The 20,153-nt window shown below is 45.6% G+C and overlaps 1 protein-coding gene across 1 annotated transcript in view; it reads right to left on the bottom strand.

The window, feature by feature from the left end:
* Positions 1-19,668, bottom strand: part of PWP2 (PWP2 small subunit processome component) — a 30,951-nt gene extending 11,283 nt beyond the window's left edge. The window contains exons 1-14 of the mRNA XM_045002618.1: positions 19,535-19,668; positions 17,619-17,731; positions 14,271-14,365; positions 13,827-13,926; positions 12,860-13,003; positions 12,087-12,222; positions 11,409-11,635; positions 10,087-10,230; positions 7,948-8,018; positions 6,740-6,876; positions 5,196-5,344; positions 3,895-4,042; positions 2,214-2,364; positions 298-478 (exon numbers count right to left, since the gene is read on the bottom strand). Of these exons, the coding sequence (XP_044858553.1) occupies positions 298-478; positions 2,214-2,364; positions 3,895-4,042; positions 5,196-5,344; positions 6,740-6,876; positions 7,948-8,018; positions 10,087-10,230; positions 11,409-11,635; positions 12,087-12,222; positions 12,860-13,003; positions 13,827-13,926; positions 14,271-14,365; positions 17,619-17,731; positions 19,535-19,552 (1,814 nt within the window). The 5' untranslated portion in view covers positions 19,553-19,668. The remainder of the gene's footprint in view (positions 1-297; positions 479-2,213; positions 2,365-3,894; positions 4,043-5,195; positions 5,345-6,739; positions 6,877-7,947; positions 8,019-10,086; positions 10,231-11,408; positions 11,636-12,086; positions 12,223-12,859; positions 13,004-13,826; positions 13,927-14,270; positions 14,366-17,618; positions 17,732-19,534) is intronic.
* Positions 19,669-20,153: the final 485 nt, after the last annotated feature.

Here is a 20,153-nt window from a genome sequence, read left to right as displayed (position 1 = left end):
GATGTCAGCGAAACTCTGAACCCCTCACATAAAGGTAAGAAGCAAGCGTACTGAGCAGTGTCAATTTCTTGTCATTGCTATGGGGGGGAGCATTGGCCTGCTAAACCCAGAGTTGTGAGTTCAATCCTTAAGGAGGCCATTTAGGGAGATGGGGGGGGGGAGAAAGACTGTCAGGGACAGTACTTGGTCCTGGCTAGTGAAGGCAGGGGACTGGACTCAATGACCTTTCAAGGTCCCTTCCAGTTCTATGAGATAGGCACATCTCCATATATTATTATTATATAATATTTTACATACTTTGCCTTAGCTGATTGTTTGGCTGTTATTTTGTCCAACTCTTTTCTTCCCATCTGAAGGTCGTGTCTTCCTTCAATTGATCCAGTCTGCACTGCATTTTCATGATCCCAGAAAGTTATCTGTCCATCCAGGGCAGCAACCGCAAGTTCATTGCCATCAGGGCGGAAAGCAACAACAAGAACTGCAGAGAATTTGGTTGACGAATAAAAATGTACTTCAGACTTAACACATTTTTTCTGGACTCTACTAAGCAAGATTTAAAATAAGAGAGTACACATTCACATTTTTATAACAAAACACAATGCTAAGCTGACTAAAAACCCAGGGAGCTAGCACCAAAGGTTTTTTGAGCTATTGACAGTTTCCAAATAATGTGAAACAGCAGCAATGAAAACTACAGGCTGAGATTGGCAAATAAAATGCTTACTCCTGAGGGAATTCTGCACCAAAATTAAAAAAAAAAAAAATCTGCTCACAGTATTTTAAAATGCTGAAAATTGTATTTGTCAATAAATCAATGTGGAGGCTCCAGCATGGCAGTGGGGAGCGCAGGCCACTGGCTGCACAAAGGTGGGAGATCACCTTGCAGCCTCTCCCCTCCCAGGACACGGACTCCGCGGTGAGGCTGCACCTGACCCTGACAGAGCGCAAGGGCCAGGCCTGCCCCAGAGATCTGCATCCGGTGGGGGAGGGGTTGGGCTGCAGAGTGATCGTCCACCTTTGCGCAGCCAGTGGCCTATGCTCCCCACTGCCATGCTGTCTCCACATTTATCTATCGACAAATAAATTTTAAAACATTGTGAGCTGAATTTTTAATTTTTTGGTGCAGAATTTCCTCAGGAGTAGCAGGCGAAGCAACTCACCAGGGCTAGCAACTCCGCACCAGGCTTGGGCAGGCAGGCTCAACCCAGCAGGATCCAAGTGTGGATGGGCTTAGTGTAGGGGGAAATCTGGGTGTGGGGGATCCAGATGCACAGGGGCTCATTGGGGGGTTCCAGGTACAGGGACAATGGGACTCTGCAGGGAGGTCCAGGTAAAATTAGTTGGGCCTCAGCGGGGAGTCTGGTTGCTAGGGGAAAGGGACTTTCAGTACAGCTGGTTGGGGCTCATCAGGATGGGGTTTCGAGTGCATGGGGAAGTCTGGGTGCACGGTGGTGGGGCTCGACTGGGGGTGGTCTGGATGCAGAGGTCAGGCTCGGCAGAGGGGTCTGGATATGGGGGTACAGATGCACGTGGGCTGGCTGGATGTGGGAGCAGTTCCCCATACAGTGACCCCTCCCCACACAGCTGAGGAGCGATGGGGGCATGAAGCGGGCGGGAGGGTGTGCAGAACCGGAGGTTTCTTGGGGTGTCTGACCCAGCCACTCCGTACAAGGGAAGTGCGCCTCTCCCCCACCCTAGCCAGGACTAGGAGCTGAGCCCAGCTCAGAGTAGAAGCCATCGGCCGGGTGCCAGGGCTCAGCAGGGTGCTCTGGGTGTGGGGGATGAGGATCAGTGCGGGGGGGTCTGGGCCTGGGGGCATCCGGATGCAGGGGGATTGGATGGATGGGGGGTGGACTGACCTGGCACCCGCCGGGGTGTCCCCAACCCCCACCCCCTGCAGTGATTTACCTGTCTGCTGGCTGCTCCACGCGCCCAAAACAACGCACCCAAGCTGCTGGGGAGGGGTGCGTGGCTGATCTTGCATCTTCCCTTTGCTTCCCCATCAGAAAGTCATTTTTCTGCAGGGAAGCAAAGAAATCTGCACGGGACACAAATTCTGCATGCGTGCAGTGGCACAGAATTTCCCCAGGAATAAATGTTGACTGATTGACCTCACCAACTACAGATATTCTCAATATATTTTTGATGGAATAACACAGATCATACATAACTGCCTCTATGTGACACGTTAGATAGAATGAAATTAAATTTACCATCTGAGTTCAGTGTTAGTGTCTCCTTGGTTCTCCAGCTATCAAACATATCCCAGAGTCTGACCGTTTTATCCCAAGAGGCACTAGCTAAGATACTCTTCATTGGGTTAAAACACAGACTACTGATGGGACCTTCATGGCCTGATAAGACCTAATGGAGTAAGAAAAAAATAATATGGAATAATTAAATTAAACTGAGTTCAACATATAATCATGTGGCAAAAACCGTGATTATGTACACAGGCTGTGGACACCCTTGCTACATATGTTTAGGAGCATATTATTTTTTCAATACAAGGGATGTTATGCAGGTACATTCCTGTGTACAAAGATGGGAAAAGACTTCCTTTGGATCTTAAAAGAACAGGAAATAGAAACTAGGTAACTTTGGTGAAAGACGATCAACTTAGAATTCAGGAATATAATGGATTTTTTTAAAATGTATAACTAACTAGCCAGAGGAATTGATAAGTAGATCATTTCTCCAGAGATTAAGGCTGGCCTACTGCTGAAATCATTTCACAATTTGCTGTTTTCTGAATCAAAGTCCCTGTTGCAATTCTGATTAAAAGGTAAGCAATAAAAATATAAAAAAATACTCTACAAGCACATCTGTGGTTTCACATTTACATACATTCCAATTAGGAAAGGAAATTCATGTCACTTTCTTTTTTTAAACCCCCAACTGCAGAAACAGGTGTTTGAAAAAGAGGCAATACTGGAGTACAGGACTTCCACACATTTCTCCCTGCTATTCATCTGCTATCCTTACTGACTGCCTGCGCTCAGTAAGCTACTCCATGGTCAGTCAACCGGGTTTTTTCACCTAGTTTGCTTTCACATTAGTGTGGATGTCTAAGGCGTGGCCATACTCTTGTCCAGTATGCAAGTGGAAGCCATGGAGGTGGTGAACATGCCACTTCACAGTCATGACTTTCCTTAAGTAACAAGCCTCTGAGAAGAATCCAGAATTTTTAAGCCACAGTGGGGAATTTAACCCCAAACTTTTTCATTAAAACCACAAGCTTTTCACTTCTATTGCTCCCAGCCTGCCATGAGCAGAGTATGGTCCAGCTCCGCACTGTAGCAAGGACGTCCTCAGGCTGTATTCTAGTCTTGAGATTCTTCCTACAACTTCTACGTCATAATGAAGTGGACAACACAGGCTCAGTTCTTGTCCCAAGAGGTGATGGTGGGCATGGAGAGGAGCGGGTTTCTCAACGGCTAGTGTTGTGTTCAGTCTAACCCTCTGCAAGGTACCACACTTTAGTGTAGTCAGTCTATCAGCCCTCTTTCTGGCTGTATACCTCTTCCCTCTTTCCCTTCAATAAGAAGTCATTTATGCACTAGCTGTGCTCACTCAGCAGCCAAAAAGGTCCAGCAGACTTTTCCTAGGTTGTTCTTAATCAGCCATTCAAGAATGCTGAAAATTAACCCGTTCCCCACAGACACAAAAGTAGCATAGTCCAGAGATACCAAATTATAGATTGCCCCGGCGCGGGGGGGGGGGGGGGGGGGGGCGCAGGAAGGAGAGGAGAAGGCGGCTAATGTGGGTTTATACATATAGCTGCATCTCCTCCACAACACATAACCCTCAGACAGGGTTAACTAACCTAAAAGATACTTAACATAACCACAGTGTTTTCTATTTTAATAGTGAGCGTTCTAGAACAATCCTTACATCTAACAGTCTGCCACTCTGCATTGACCAGACAAATATGTCAAACGAGTCCTGGGAACCAGCTGAAATAATCTCACCGCTGGAGTCCACTGCTAAGCAAGAGAACTGGGCTGGTCGTGGAGAAGTGAAGGTGCGGAAATTGCGATATCTGTTGTAAACAATATGCAAACATGATTTAAAAAAATATATATTTGTATATGTCTAAACAATTAAAAAGTATTAAGAATATGTTACAAAAAATAAAGTATTTCACATTTTAATATTTTATATATATATTTTAAAATAATATTTTAAACCAAGAAGTGTAAGAATTTAAATATGGAGTACACTTTGCAAAGCTATTACATACAGAAATTAAAAGAGACATCCAAAAAAAAGACATTTTTGCTCAGCCAGTGGAATTACATATGACTTGCTCAATATGAATGAGTTCAAGACTGACTCAGGGATTCCTGTCCAGCAGAAACTGGACAATTTGTGAAGATGCTATTTTTTAATCTCCAAAAAATATTAATGTTCATCTTTGAAGATGCTTATTCTTTTTTTAAATATACTTATGTCTATTATGTGAATGATGGAGTAGCTCACATGTGCCCCTATACACATCCTCTGCTGAATGATTGGCAACAGCTATGCCCATATGTTTTATTAGTTTCCTTTACTGAGTGAGCTAGTGGAGATGTTCCTTTAGACACATGCCTTTATCAGTTAACTGACTTTTGAAGCCAGAGATCACAGCTTCTCTAACTGAACTGCCAGCCTCTAGGTAACAATTGTGGTGACCAAATCACTGCACCTAGATCCAGTCTCGGACAGAGTCTCTTATGCACAGAAGGCTGCTTTGAGGCACAAGGATAGAGGAACAACAGCCCATAATTGTGTAGTGTTGACACAGCCTATGGAAATAATTGTTTTCTTTGTATCCAAAGACGCTTGATGATGCAAAAAATACAGACGAATCAAGCTTTAAAAAACACCAGAAATGATCCATTCTAGATGCAGAATGAGGATCTAAAACAATTCAATATTTCATCTCTCCATCAACAACCAGGCAAGCTGGCTAGCCAATTCAGACTCCCTACCCTACTGCTTCACAATAACTGTTTTCAGTTATTAGCCAAAATCTGATAAACTCACTTTAAACCTATAAACAGCACTAAGATTTGAAGAGTGAGAAGGTTTTGACTGCTGGGGACTGTGGTTAGCAGTATATTGTATTTAGAGACTAGGAATGAAAACACAAGATCCTGATAACCTTCGGACAAAACTGGGTGATGCACTGAGACTTAAAGAGGATTTACCTGTGAAGATCAAAGGCTCGCACTGTTCCATCCAGGGAAGCACTCAGAATGACATAACCGGTGGAGGTAAAAGTTACAGCAGAGATGCTGCTGGTATGCTCCGTAAAAGTGACAAAGCAGAAGCTGCTACTGGTGTTCCAAACTTTCACCTGCAAAAGAAGTAAGAAAAGCCCTCTAAGAACTCTTGTATCATAAACTCAAATCCCAACGCTCCAACATAGCTTATTTCTTCTAACTGAAAGCACAATTCTGCATGCCTTACTCACTCAGACAGCACTCCTAATTCAGCCAGTGGGAGTTCAGTTTGGGAGTGAGGAATGCAGGATCAGGCCTTTTATTTGTAAAATCACAGTGAAACACATGCAAGGTGAAAGTCTGACTAAAGCTGGTTGAGAACTTTCCATTGGAATGATTTTTGGACACAGAATTCACTTTACACAAAAACTATTTTTTCCAGATTTCAATTTTGCAGGAAAATTTCAATTCTGTTGCAAAACTGTTCACAGCTCCATGGCTTCCCTGTTCTCCAACAGGGTGAGAGTTACCCTGGAGCTGGGGCTCCTAGGCCAGGGAAGCCCAGGCTGAAGGCAGCATAAGAAACTTCTTGAAAAGATCAAATCAAATTGTCATTTTGACTTTTTCTAAACAAAATTTCAGAACTCCCATTCTGTGGGAAATTTGATTTTTCGTTATGTTTCAGAATTAATTTTCTCATTTTTCAAGTTTCGTAATTTCCCATAGAACATGAATTCCCATTTCCAGTCAGCTGTAAATTTGATTGGCAGCAGTGGGGCTATTTTTCTTTCCCAGCTCCAAATTTCAGAGTGGGAAAAAATGTATCTATTTCAGATATATAAACTGTTAAGTCTCCAGACCATAATTAGAAAAGACAAATGGCCCATTTCAAAAGCCAAAGCCTGGCGTTCTCTCTCTCTAATCTACAGCTTCAATACAAGTCTCAACTAAGAGACACTTCCATTTTTCTTTTAAACAGCAACTATCTGCAATGGTACATTTGAGAAAATTTTGTTTAGGAATCACATCTTTTTATAAAACTTATTTTTGATTTATTCTGAGACTGGTAAACCCTGACTGTTAGAATGGCTTGGCGGGGGTTTCAGAATTTTGGATAACTGAGGGTCATCTGTACTGGTACACCATTAATCCACCATCTATGCTTGCGTGTTAATGTGGCTAGGTATTAGGGGCACTACTGTCAAGTTCACAATTTGGCCAGCCTTTTTCTTTATGCTGCATTGTATCTGCAACTGTTTCAAATCAAAATCTTAACTGCTAGAAACTGTAAGTAATGCAAGCAGCAGAGCCCACAAGAACATCCCTACAACAACAAACCAGAATGTAGAGGCAGTGGGAAAGTAAATTGCTTCCTAGCTTCCAAAACACACTTACAGGCATTGTGGCCAAAAACATGATTTTTAAAATGATGAAAAAATGATTTGTCAGTGCTCTCTACAGTGTATTCAGACTTGTACCGCTCACTACACTTTTGCGAGCCAAGAGTTTTAAATAACTGACTGACTTACTTTCCCATCATCCCCTCCAGTAACTAAGTATTGCCCATCTGGAGAATATGCCAATGAGACCATACTGTTGAAATGGCCCTGCTGCTTCAGCACGTAAGACTCACTTTGCCATTCCCACACCAGCAGCTGACCCAGACCTGTAAACATAATGGAAGAGAGGATACACATGTAATTCCGAATCAGTGAGGTATACAGGCTACATACAACACTTGCATACAACATCCTTCCCATTTACAAAAAACCATGTGCATACAGATAACCTGTGTTATGTATACATCCACCATAATAGAATGCAAGGGGTCTGATTATTTCAAGGTCAAGGCGACAGACTTTCTGCAAACATCAGCAGTTGTTACTTGATTTAGCATTCTTATTGCTATGCCAAGCCAATACTACTGCTGCTGTCATTGGCAGAAGACAGATGTGTCTTGATGAGCAGCCAAAAAAAGATGGAGGAAAACCATTAAAAAAAATCACTAGAAAGAGAAAAAAATAAAATAAAAATAAAACACACACAAACTTGAAATTGGTCTTTCAGGTGAACATTTTTTTTAATCTTGCCTTTTTAAAATGAATCCAAACTATATCTCAACATTAATGAAACACAGGAGAGCTAATGTCTACCAAAAGCGGCCAATCTAATGTTCCTATTGGTCCGGCCAAGGGGTTACTGCATGGAATATCAAATGGCTTTCACTCAATCTCATAGGCTCGAGAAGGGTTCTAAGAGAGAGACATCTGTTTAGAGAGGGGAAGGGTTCAGCTTGCATGGCTGTTGGTTATGGACTAGACTTGCAGCTCAGAGTTGGAGGAGATTAGCTGGTGCATCCATCCAGCCATAACTTATAGCGAAGGAAGACATTTGTATCAGTGAAGAGAGACGCACGCAGGAAGAAAGGTAACCTATAACCTATGTTCAGGCTCGTGCCACAGTGTACTCCCTTTAGAAGGAGGATAGTCTTATCAGTCAGGAACTGGACTGGGAATCAAGAGATTTAGGATCTAATCCAAGATTTGCCTACATACTTCAGTTTTCTCATTTGTGAAATATTATTTCAACTACATCAGAGGGATTTTATAAGGACAAAATCATGGGCCTATAAAACAACAAATAAAACTTAAGGATGTGGGGGTGAGGCAGGACAAAGAACTCACACCTGTAGACCTGCAACATATTGCCTTAGAAAGGTACCCCTTGAACTACAAACCTGAACATCCAAAAGCAATCCAGTCACCAGTGGAGTTGATAGAAATAGTCGCAATCCTCTGGTCTGAAATACTACGAGAAAAATGTCAAGAAATACACATTATATCCTCTAATAAATGTAAAGGAAACCAGCAAAAATACACTGCCTAGAAAGCACTGGCGTAAGTTAGGCCAGCCCAGGGTTTTGGATCAAAGACGTATGGAGCCACTTTCACAGCAATGCAAAAGGTGCAATGAGAGTTTCATATTTAATTCTATGTTAAACTGAAAATGCATCACATAAGAACATAAGAAAGGCCGTACCGGGTCAGACCAAAGGTCCATCTAGCCCAGTATCTGTCTACCGACAGTGGCCAATGCCAGGTGCCCCAGAGGGAGTGAATCTAACAGGCAATGATCAAGTGATCTCTCTCCTGCCATCCATCTCCATCCTCTGACGAACAGAGGCTAGGGACACCATTCTTACCCATTCTGGCTAATAGCCATTTATGGACTTAGCCACCATGAATTTATCCAGTCCCCTTTTAAACATTGTTATAGTCCTAGCCTTCACAACCTCCTCAGGTAAGGAGTTCCACAAGTTGACTGTGCGCTGCGTGAAGAAGAACTTCCTTTTATTTGTTTTAAACCTGCTGCCTATTAATTTCATTTGGTGACCCCTAGTTCTTGTATTATGTGAATAAGTAAATAACTTTTCCTTATCCACTTTCTCAACATCACTCATGATTTTATATACCTCTATCATGTCCCCCCTTAGTCTTCTCTTTTCCAAGCTGAATCACGTATTTGGATCACGAGAGCCAACGTCCCCATTAGCACAAGAGGACAAATTCCACTGTAGTCACTGGAGTTGGGTCCGCTTATACTAGTGGCAAATTTGATCCTAAGAGTCAAGGAAGCAGTAGCTAAAAGTGTTCTCTGACCCCACTCAATATACAAGACACAGCCAAATATGTCCCAGTACATGCCCATCACTGTGGTAATTGAGTGGTATCAGAGAGCCATAGGTATCGTAGTCCTAGTAATACAAATCCAGGGACTGGGCTAGCAGGACATACAGTATTTCTTCCTTCCCAATATTTGTGCACATTACTCTCACCTGTCAACTCTGTCCCATTTAATGTCTGCACAACATTCTCAAGACGTAAAATGCTGTACAAGTGTTAAGTATTATTTCAAGCCTAGGAGTATAAATGTATTTTAATACAAAATGACCTGTAATTGAATCGATACACTCTCCCTAACCCCATCCAATTTTATTTTTTTAAACGAGTGTGGATTTGAAGTAATTTGTACAGAAATTTTGTATGTGGTTTTTAAAATGCGTTAAATATATTTCACCACAGACAAAAAACACTGCCACAGTGCTTAAATGCTGATCAGTTTTAACAAATTTCCACCATTTCAATTCAAGAAACTTCAATTAATCAAAGGATAGATAGCCCCGAGCTAGCTTTGGGAAGCTGTAATTTCTTCAGATACTTTTCAGACTTCTTATGGGATAGAAGGAAGAAAAATATAGTCCAGGGTAAAGAGTATAAATTTGTATTTTAAAAAAAGGAACTATGAACTCGAGCAAGGAGCTACTTAGTGGGACAAGATTAAAATCTGCCATATTCTAGAAAGATCTACTTTGTTGTAAATGGAAATTGTGCATTTGTTCTTTACACATCCCCTTTTTAAGTTTAACACACCCCGGTACATAGCAACCATCAAAGTCTAATAATAATATTCATCTGGTATATCTATTTTTTTTCCTGAAAGCACTTTACAAATGCTATTAATACCCTTGTGGGGTAAGTAATTAAGTAGTATTCTCATTTTATACAAACAGAAATTGACACAGCAGTTCAGGGACTTGCTCAAAACCATAAAGAGGGTCTGCGAGGCTGGGATTAGAACTCAGGAGTTCCTGGTTCAAATCATGTCCCTCTTTAATAAAGCAATGAAATGGAATTAAATGGTTTTATTTAATCTGTCAGAGATTAATGCTCCTATTCAAATCAGTGTGGCTTCAGAATTCCAACTCATGACTGAAAAGCCAATACCTATTGAACTGTTCAAGACTTTCACACCATGACATTCATCCTTCAGTATTAGACACAATGACCCACTCTAGGGCTTGTACAATTAAACTAACCTTAAGGAATGGATGAGGTTGAACTCTGGAAGCTCATGTAGGTGAAAAATTCCAGAAGCAAAACCAGTGACTAGAAGGTGCGTTTTCTTGTGATAAGCTGCAGATGTCAGGTTATTAAAATCTCCTTCTTTGTTGAAAAAGTACCTATATGCCAAAGAAAATACACCAAAAAAGCAATGTGAAGATGAGTGACAGTTGTACTTTTGCAATGACAATTCAACATAAGGCAAGTATTTTGGAGGTGGTACCACAATAAACAAACTAAAACCCAGCAGTTCTCCAAGCTGCTTATGATTTACATTTTGCCTTATTCCTCTAACTGAACCACTCCTCCTACCATGGACACTAATTTACAGCTGTTAGACTTACATAATTTAACAGAAGTTGCGTACGACTATACACAACGAAAGACACTTACGGTTAACCTCAAAGGAATTAAACTGTGAATTTTCCTTTGGTCACCTAACGCCAACATCTGTGGTTTCTATAAATTAAGTGGCTAGCCCTATATTCTTTAAGATGATTCTAAATGAGTAATTGAAGCACTGGAATCATAAACAGTGTACTCTTGATAATGAGGTTTATATTTTTGTAGCATTAGCTATTACGGTGTTGTATTTGATGGCATTCTCAGGGTCAAATAAATGTATGTTTGAATGTTATCCAACAACTGCATATTCCATTTAAAGTTTCTTTATATGCTAGGACTATGTACTCCAGATTGTGTTTCACACTACAAAATAAGTCTCATTTGAAAATGTGGCACTCCTTCAGAAAGGTAACCCAAACTGCTGATGTCATCTTAAAGATACCTATTTTCTACAGAGACTAATGTCACTGAGCCAAAATTCAGTATTTTGACGTCAACTCATCTTTCCTCACAGAAATATAGCTCCACAGTAGCAAAAACTAAACATCTATCAGTGCCGCTGCAAGATGGCGTACAGTGGACCTCATTACCTTCAAAATTAATAGTTTAAAGTTAAACACATAGGAAATGTAATCTTTTGTGTCATCATAAAACGAGAACATAAACATCATAAAACATCGATTTAATCCTTGGCAGATGAAGGAAAATCTTCTATTTACTCACCAATTGCATAAATCACTATTCACATGCCCAGGGTATGATAGAAATGGGTTTTATTGAAGGCAATTATAATAGGGTTTAATGACTGAAAGCTGGGTGGGGATGTTCACTTGCTTCAAGTAAGACAGAGTATATTAATGTAAAGTGAATAGAGCCCAGCTACGTCTGTTATATGAATCCCAGCTACGTATATCTAGCTATATGTTCCTGTTATCGTTGGAAGATCACCTACTTTGCAGCACGTGAATATTTCACTTTATCTCTCCTTTCTTTTTCATTTGTAGTTGCTTTTCCATGAATCTCCTCACCCTTGGGCTCTTCAATAAACTCTTCACCCAGGTTTTCTATTGATTCATTCTTATCTTCTGCTCTGTCTTTGGGAGGCCTGGGCTTCAGACCATCCAAGTCTGTATCACACTGCCACACACACAGGGCCCCATCCTGGCTAATTGTGTACAGCTGGAGTATAAACACACATACATCTATTATGAACATCAGACAGCCCTAGAGTTCCATAATCTGCCGAATTAAACAGCATATCAACCCACCAAAAAAAATGGATTAGGGAGTGGCAATACTTACTCGATAATTAAGATTGTAACCAGCTTCCACTATAAAGAATTATTTTAGTGACTCTATAAATTTGGCTTAGAAAATTCATTTATCATGAAAATGATATGATTTACTCTGAAGACAGAGAAAAACGTTTTGGAAAAGTCTAAAGACAATTTGGCAAATCGTCTTTGAATTACAGGACATTAAATAACAGGTATTTTCCATTGGTGATTTCTATGAACACTTCATTGGAATACCAGTGCAACAGAAATTCAGTATGGTTATCTACAGATGGAAAAATGCTGGGTCAATTTTAATATGAACATTCAAATAAGCAGTCTGCTTGTTTACATACATCTAGACTATTCTCTTCAAAAAAGCAGGCTACGATTGCATCTTTATGCCCTCCCAGAGAGTAATAGATCAGGTTAACCCATCGCTCAGCTCCAAACACCCATGTTGACATGTCCTTGCTACCGACTGCAAAACACCTACAAAAGAAAATAAAGGGAAAGTCAGATCAGAGCATGGGTTCACAAACTTTTCCACTGTGTGGACCCCATTTTAACAGAGAGGTACAGACATTCAACATGTGATTCATACTGGACAGATGTTCACACTACAACTGGTAGTCTCAGCAGGGATGCCAAGGACTGAATAGGCAGAGGGAGCCAACTACACTCACTCCATAAGAGTCATTCCTTCCATGGGGAGATGGACACACATTTTAAGGAATGGGTGTACCCTATTGCTGCCCAAGATGCGCTATATTCTATGGATACACACACAGGCAGCTTTAAAAAAAAACAAAAACAAAACATTAATTGTTTCTTTTTTTTTTTTTTTTTTAAGAACATAGACTGAGAAATTGAGAAATCAAAGGGAGCTTTCAAAGCCAATGGAAGACTTGAGAATTTGGAGACTGGACTTCAGCACACATATACAAATGAAATTTTTATTGGAGCAAAATCTCAGGATTCAACAGATACACTATCCTTAATAGTAATAATGACCACCAAATGAACAATAAAGTGGGATTTGCAAGAGCATCTTGCAATAAAGAGCAATAAAGTGGGATTTGCAAGGGAGCAAGGAGCACAAGTCCCATTGACTTTTGTAACTACTTACTTGGAATCATTAGTCCAGTCAATGCATGTTGTTTCATCGTATGGACCATAGTAAGTTTTGTCCAGAACAAAGGCATTAAATTCTCGTTTCTTCCCAGGGGCATGGTACATAAGAGCAACATTGTCCTTTGTGATCACAAATTTCCTATCACCCAGAAAATGGAGAGCAAAATTATACACAAAACTGCAGGAGCAACCAGTCCATGCCAGAAACAAGAGTAATACAACAAAACGAAATAATATTAGAAAGGGATATTTCTTGTGTGATGAAAGGATATATATGTATTATTGCTATGCTGGCAGAGTAAAAACAAAGTCCTGGCATGTAAAATACATCACCTGCGTATACAGTATCCTCCACTCCAGCAAATGTGTATATATGTATAAATACAGTTTGTGTGTTACTCACAGAAAGAAAAGTTTTCATTAAAATCAATTAAGATTTCTCAAGGAAAACAAACTCTTAAAAATAAGGAAATGTCCATAGTCAAGATATCCTTTTTCAACAAATCTTAACCCCCACCTTTTGACCACTTCCATGGACATATTTATAGAGGGGCAGAGTAAGTCCCAAATACCTCCAACATCACTCAAGATCAGACAATGCAAAACCTTGACTTCAACCTCCGCAGCATCAACATGTGCATCTCTTAGGCACCTGTGCACCAATGAACTTGAGTTTTCCAATGGGGAAGTGCATTATGAAGTCAGAGTAAAGTTTCTGAAATAGTCCCCTACCACAGGGAATGAATATCCTGGAAAAGGGTAAGGGTGGGAAGCTTGAATACCTCCCTCCCTCCCTCCCCCTCCCCCACACTCCAGTCTACAGAAATTGATCCTGTTCAAATATTCATTGATTACTTCCCCCACCCCTTCCAACATCATGGATTAAGAAATTGTATTCCTTGACTGGCCAATCAATTCATAACCTACTCTTAAAAGTTGTTATTTTTTAAGTTCCTGTTTACCTGCCATCTGGGGAAAAGCAGACACAGTGCACCGGCTTCTGAAAATGGAACTGATGTATCACAGATTTACCAATCAAACTGACAAGCAAGGCAGCTCCCTCTGTAAGGAAGGAAGGAAAAGGATCATTGAAACAGTTTGACACTCTGAAGAAACTATAGGTACATAGCTATACCACACATCTTTTCGGGAGCAAGGGGTGGGGCTTTTCAATATAACACCATTTAAAAATATTAACATAGTAAATCTGAACAAAATTAAAGAAGCCACATTTTGGTTCAACAACAACTTTGAAAATTCTGAGGAAGAAATACATGTTTTCAGAATTTAGGTTTAGTCAAATGTGGCTAGTTATGGGTAAATATTATCATATTTAATAAAATGGATTGTGTTCTGCAAACTGTAGTTCTGTGACACACCTTTAGGAACATAAAAACCTCAAATACCTTCATCAACTAATATGGCAAGACTTCCATCTGGAGATAGTCCCACACATGTGATATTGTGCCGTGTTGCCAATGGTAATGTTTCTGACTTATTGCTGGAGGAAAAGAAAACCAATAAAACAACATTAACCACAGTGGCGTAAGAGTGGTCTAATGACTTTGTAATGTACTAATGCTTTTCATTTTCAGAAGATTAGGGCTTGATTTCTAGTGCAGGGTCAGCATAGACTGGGAGTGGTGTGGAAACAGGGTGCATAAAACCTGAGATTACTTCATGCTGCTCAACATCTGCCCTGTAGATGAATAAGAGGTGGTGCTGAATGGAACACTGCCTAGTACTCGGCTGCATGATGGCCACAATGCAGACCTTTAAAGATAGGAAGGTTAAAAGTAGATCTGGGACACCAAGACTCCCACTTCCCACAGAGTAAAAAAAAACAAAAAAACCACACAACAGAACTGCACGGGATACATACCATATCAAATGCATACTGATACTACTGATCTTCTTTACTCATTGTTTTAAAATACTTTCATTTGTACAACTACTCTTCTCATTGATCCATGCATATGAATAGAGAGCCCTGCAAATATCTGCATCCGCAGACCATGTTTGCAGACTGCAGATGGATGTGGATCCAAATTTTAAAATAGAGCCCTGCAAATCTGCAGATATCCGCTTTATATCCACAGATCATGTTTGTGGATCGGATGCAGATACAAATTTTGTATCTGTAGAGCTTTACACATGAAATATGCATTCTCTGATATCTCCTGTCAGCCTATTATATAGGCTTCACTTTTTATTTTTTTTAATTGAAACTACTGTAAGAGTGTGGTGGTGTTTGAGAATGCTAGTCATTTTTTATTCCAGACACCTCTGTATCAGGCAGATTGTTCCCCTCCCTCTCACCTAGATACTCTTCTCAAATGAAAAGTTCTATACACACTTATTTTGGACGCCTGCAGTGTCTGTACACTAAGCAAAATCTTCTGCTTCCTTGTCAATGATTAACTTGCCACACACTAATTCTGTTCTGTGGGCCTCCCAGCCTATAATGGATTTTAAAACACCACAAGGAAATAGGGAAAATTCCTATTTTACAGAGGCACAGGTTGATTTAGTGAAGGGGTCGGCAACCTTTCAGAATTGGTGTGCCGAGTCTTCATTTATTCACTCTAATTTAAGGTTTCGCGTGCCGGTAATACATTTTAACGTTTTTAGAAGGTGTCTCTCTATAAGTCTGTAAACTATTGCTGTATGTAAAATAAACAAGTTTTTTAAAATGTTTAAGAAGCTTCATTTAAAATTAAATTAAAATGCAGATCAGTTTAGTGCAGTGGTTCTTAACCTGGGTGCACGCACTCCCCGGGGCAGGGCCAGTGCAAGGATATTTTGCACCCTAGGCAAAACTTCCACCTTGCGTGCCCCCCTCCCCCCCCGCACATCGGTTCATTGAGGGGCAAATCCCAACAAGCCTTTATAGACCCCAGGGGCCAGCCTGCACAGGGGCTGCTCCCCAGACCAGGTTCCCCCTTCCCCACCCCATGAACTCCCCTGGAGGGTGCACAGCTCCGCTGCAAGCCCTCCCCACCCCACCCCAGTGGCCCCTGCCCTGAGTCCACTCACTGGCTTTGCCGGGATCGGGCCGCTGCAGCAGCTCAGCAGGGAGGAGCCACCTTCCAGAGGCAACTGAGAGCCAGAGCATCCCGCTTGCGGCAGCAGCGAGCCCCAGCCATGGAGGAGCCAGCGCGGTGCAGGGGGGCAGCAGCCCTGCAAAGGTGGCGGTGCCGCTAGCGGGGAGCAGCCATGCCCCCCCACCTCCTGCCCAGGCTGCGGCCTGGTGCCCCCCAGGGGGCTCCTGCAGACTGTAGTGGATTTATGCGGGCGCCAGCTCCCATGTGCCCCCCGGCTCCCCCCTCGCCTAGGGTTACCATATTTCAACAACCAAAAAGAAGGGAGAGCCCTGCCCTAGCCCCGCTCCCATCCACTCCTTCCCACCCCGACTGCCCCCGTCAGAACCCCCAACACCCCCTGCTCCTTGTCCTCTGACTGTCTCCTCCTGGGACCCCTACCCCCTACCCAAGCCTCCCTGCTCCTTGTCCCCTGACTGCCCCCTCTTGAGACTCCCCCCACCCTAACTGCCCCACTGTCCCCTGACTGCCCCAAACCTTATCCACACCCCTGCCCCCAGACAGACCCCCGGGACTCCCGCGCCCCATCCAACCACTCCCCGCCCCCTGACAGGACCCCCAGAACTCCCGACCCCTCCAATCCTCCCCCTGCTCCCTGACTGCCCCCCGGGACTCCCCTTACCATGCCCATGCCGGTCAGATGCTGATTCCACATGGAGTGCTGAGGCAGCGGGGCGGGGGGGGGCAGCGGGAGGGTCAGCGGCAGCTCACACTTCCGGGAGCCGCAGAACCCGAGTGCAGTGAGGGGGGAGCCAGGACGCGTGCCTGCCTGGGCTGCGGCCCAGTGCCCCCCCCAGGGGGCTCCTGCAGTGGATGCATGTGGGTAGCGATCCCCGTGTGCTCCCCGGCTCCCCCCTCGCCGCGCTCAGGCTCTGCAGCTCCCGGGAGCATGAGCCGCCGCCGTCCCTCCCACAGCAGGCTTAGGGCCACGCGCCCTGGTGGCTCTCACTCCTGGGAGCTGCAGAACCCGAGCACGGTGAGGGAGGATCCGGGAGGCACGCCTGCTGCCAGTCTGGGGTCCCGGCCGCCGGCCCCGCTCAGCCTCCTGCCAGCTGAGTGAACGGAACGCCGGGCCAGCAGGAGGCTGAGTGGGGCTGGCGGCCGGGACCGCGGCCAGCAGCTGTGTGCCAGGCAAAATCGGCTTGCATGCCACTTTTGGCACACGTGTCGTAGGTTGCCGACCCCCTGAACTATTGTTGTACGTAAAGTAAATAAGGTTTTTAAAATGTTTTAAAAGACGCTTCATTTAAAATTAAATTAAAATGCAGAGCCCCCCAGACCAGTGGCCAAGACCCCGGTAGTGAGAGTGCCACTGAAAATCAGCTCGCACCATACGCGTGCCATAGGTTGCCTACCCCGACTTAGTGACTTGCTCAAAGAAGGTCAGTGGTTGATCCAAGAATTGAACCTAGGTCCCCCAAATCTTTGTACAGTACCCTACCCTGACCACTAGATTAGAACAGCTTTCCTACCATTTATCCCATTCCCATCACTATCGTGTTGTATCCAAACACTTCACTACCCAGCATCTCCAGCCCCAGTTAAGTGCCAGCCTTTCAGGAGCTAAAATGAAGATATGTGGTTTATACATAGCCCAACTGGACTATCGCACCAGTTAGCAGGAGAGGCACTGTGCAAGCCCAGATCACTTACTTTTTCAGGTCAAAGACGGTGACTCTGTTCCCGACGGGGCTGATGACGCAGTTACCATCTGGGGTGAAATGCAGGTTCCCACGTCGATAAACTGTGCCCAGCAAGTTAGAGAACTTGGGAAAGAAAGGAGAGGATCCTCTTACTGGGGCCTTAACAGGAAGGAGCATCCCAGGGAAGGGATGCTGAAGGGTCAGGGTGGGGTGGTGACAATCCCCAAGGGGGAGCTCAATGTGCTGGAGGGATAGGCAGGAGTTCAGAGAGGTAAAGAGGGAACAGTTATTAAGTGCTCAGAGCAGGGAGTGTGGGGACCTTGGGGCAGTCCAGGGGACACAGGGGAGAATGTGTGGGGCGGGGGGAGCACAGTGTAGAGAGATCCATGCAACAAGGGATGGGTTGTTCTCGGGGACTCCAGGGGCATGGTGTGGGGGTGGGGGGAGAGGGGGGACTCTGCAGGGAACACAGGGTAAGTGGTGTATTGGGGGCAATATGGGGAGAATTCATGGGGGGATACCACGGATTCAGGGTGTTTGAGGGGGCAGTCTTGTGGCTCTACAGGGAGCGCAGGGTGGGATGTGTATGGGGGCCAGTGAATGGGGGATCCCAGGGACTCATGATGCGTGTGGGGGGGGAGAGAGGGGTCCTTGGGTCTCTGCAGTAGGGGGCAGTGAATGGGGGATCCCAGGGACTCACGAAGTGTGTGTGTGTGGGAGGGGGTCCGTTGGGGCTCTGCAGGGGGCACAGGTTGGGATGTGTAGGGGGGGCAGTGAATGGGGGATCCCAGGGACTCACGATATGTGTGTGTGGGGGGGTCCATGGGGCTGTGCAGGGGGCACAGGTTGGGATGTGTAGGGGGGGCAGTGAATGGGGGATCCCAGGGACTCAGGGTGTGTGTGTGTGGGGGGGGGTCGTTGGGGCTGTGCAGGGGACACAGGTTGGGATGTGTAGGGGGGGGCAGTGAATGGGGGATCCCAGGGACTCAGGGTGTGTGTGTGGGGGGGGGGTCGTTGGGGCTGTGCAGGGGACACAGGTTGGGATGTGGATGGGGGGGCAGGACCGGGGGATACCAGGGACAAAGGGTGTGTGTGTGTGGGGGGGTCCGTTGGGGCTGTGCAGGGGACACAGGTTGGGATGTGTGGGGGGGGCAGGACGGGGGGATCCCAGGGACTCAGGGTGTGTGTGTGGGGGGGTCCGTTGGGGCTGTGCAGGGGACACAGGTTGGGCTGTGCAGGGGGGGCAGTGAATGGGGGATCCCAGGGACTCAGGGTGTGTGTGTGGGGGGTCCATGGGGCTCTGCAGGGGACACAGGTTGGGATGTGTAGGGGGGGGCAGTGAATGGGGGATCCCAGGGACTCAGGGTGTGTGTGTGGGGGTCGTTGGGGCTGTGCAGGGGACACAGGTTGGGATGTGTAGGGGGGGCAGTGAATGGGGGATCCCAGGGACTCACGATATGTGTGTGTGTGGGGGGGGGGGTCCATGGGGCTGTGCAGGGGACACAGGTTGGGATGTGTAGGGGGGGCAGTGAATGGGGGATCCCAGGGACTCACGATATGTGTGTGTGTGGGGGGGGGGATCCATGGGGCTGTGCAGGGGGCACAGGTTGGGATGTGTAGGGGGGGCAGTGAATGGGAGATCCCAGGGACTCAGGGTGTGTGTGGGGGGGTCGTTGGGGCTGTGCAGGGGACACAGGTTGGGATGTGTAGGGGGGGGCAGTGAATGGGGGATCCCAGGGACTCACGATGTGTGTGTGTGGGGGGGGGTCCATGGGGCTCTGCAGGGGGCACAGGTTGGGATGCGGGGGGGGGACAGGACGGGGGATCCATGGGGGGTTCCCAGGGACTCAGGGCAGGATGGGGGGGGACTCCGGGGCAGGGCCCGGGGCTCGGGCTGTGCCGGTGGCACGCGCGCCACCCCCTTACCCTGTAAGCGAACTTCATCGCCGCGGCGGGGCTCGCGCTGGCGCCTGCGGACCGGCGTCTCCCTGCACATGGGAAGCGCGTGCGGCCCCGTCTCCCCCACTTCCGGGTCACTCACGGAGGCGGCCGGCCCCACAAGCGCCCCCTGGCGTCCGGGAGGGTGAAGGCACCACAGCTCCGGGGGGGGGAGGGGGCAGCCCTACGCATGCGCTTCCGGGCGTGCGCGCAGCGGGGGGGGTGGGGGGGCTGCTCTGTGCTCCCCTCAGGACTCAGCCTCTTAGGGACGGGGAGGCGCCTGCGCGTTTCTTGTGAAGGCGCTAACCCGGGGGCGGGGCTTGCGCGTGCCTGTGACGGAGTGTTGCTCCGTCGGGACCCGGCGCTGCGATGCGCCCTTAGCAGTACCCGGGAGACCCCATGGGGGGAGGGCACAGGACCTACTTTAGAACAGGAATAAAGAGGAGCTGGGCAATGACTAGACGAGCCCGCTGAACCCTGCAACAGATCTCCCGTTTAAACACCTAGAGGGTAACAGGGCTCTGAGGAGTTGCCAACTCTGATAGGTCAAGAACACTTTAAATCACGCCAACGCACCCTAATTTCCTTTAGCATGGTTACTGGGCTA

Source organism: Mauremys mutica, chromosome 1 (assembly GCF_020497125.1).
Source record: "Mauremys mutica isolate MM-2020 ecotype Southern chromosome 1, ASM2049712v1, whole genome shotgun sequence".
NCBI lineage: Eukaryota > Metazoa > Chordata > Testudines > Geoemydidae > Mauremys > Mauremys mutica.
The sequence above is the reverse complement of the archived record's forward strand: the minus strand, read 5'-3'. Positions and strand labels throughout refer to the sequence as shown.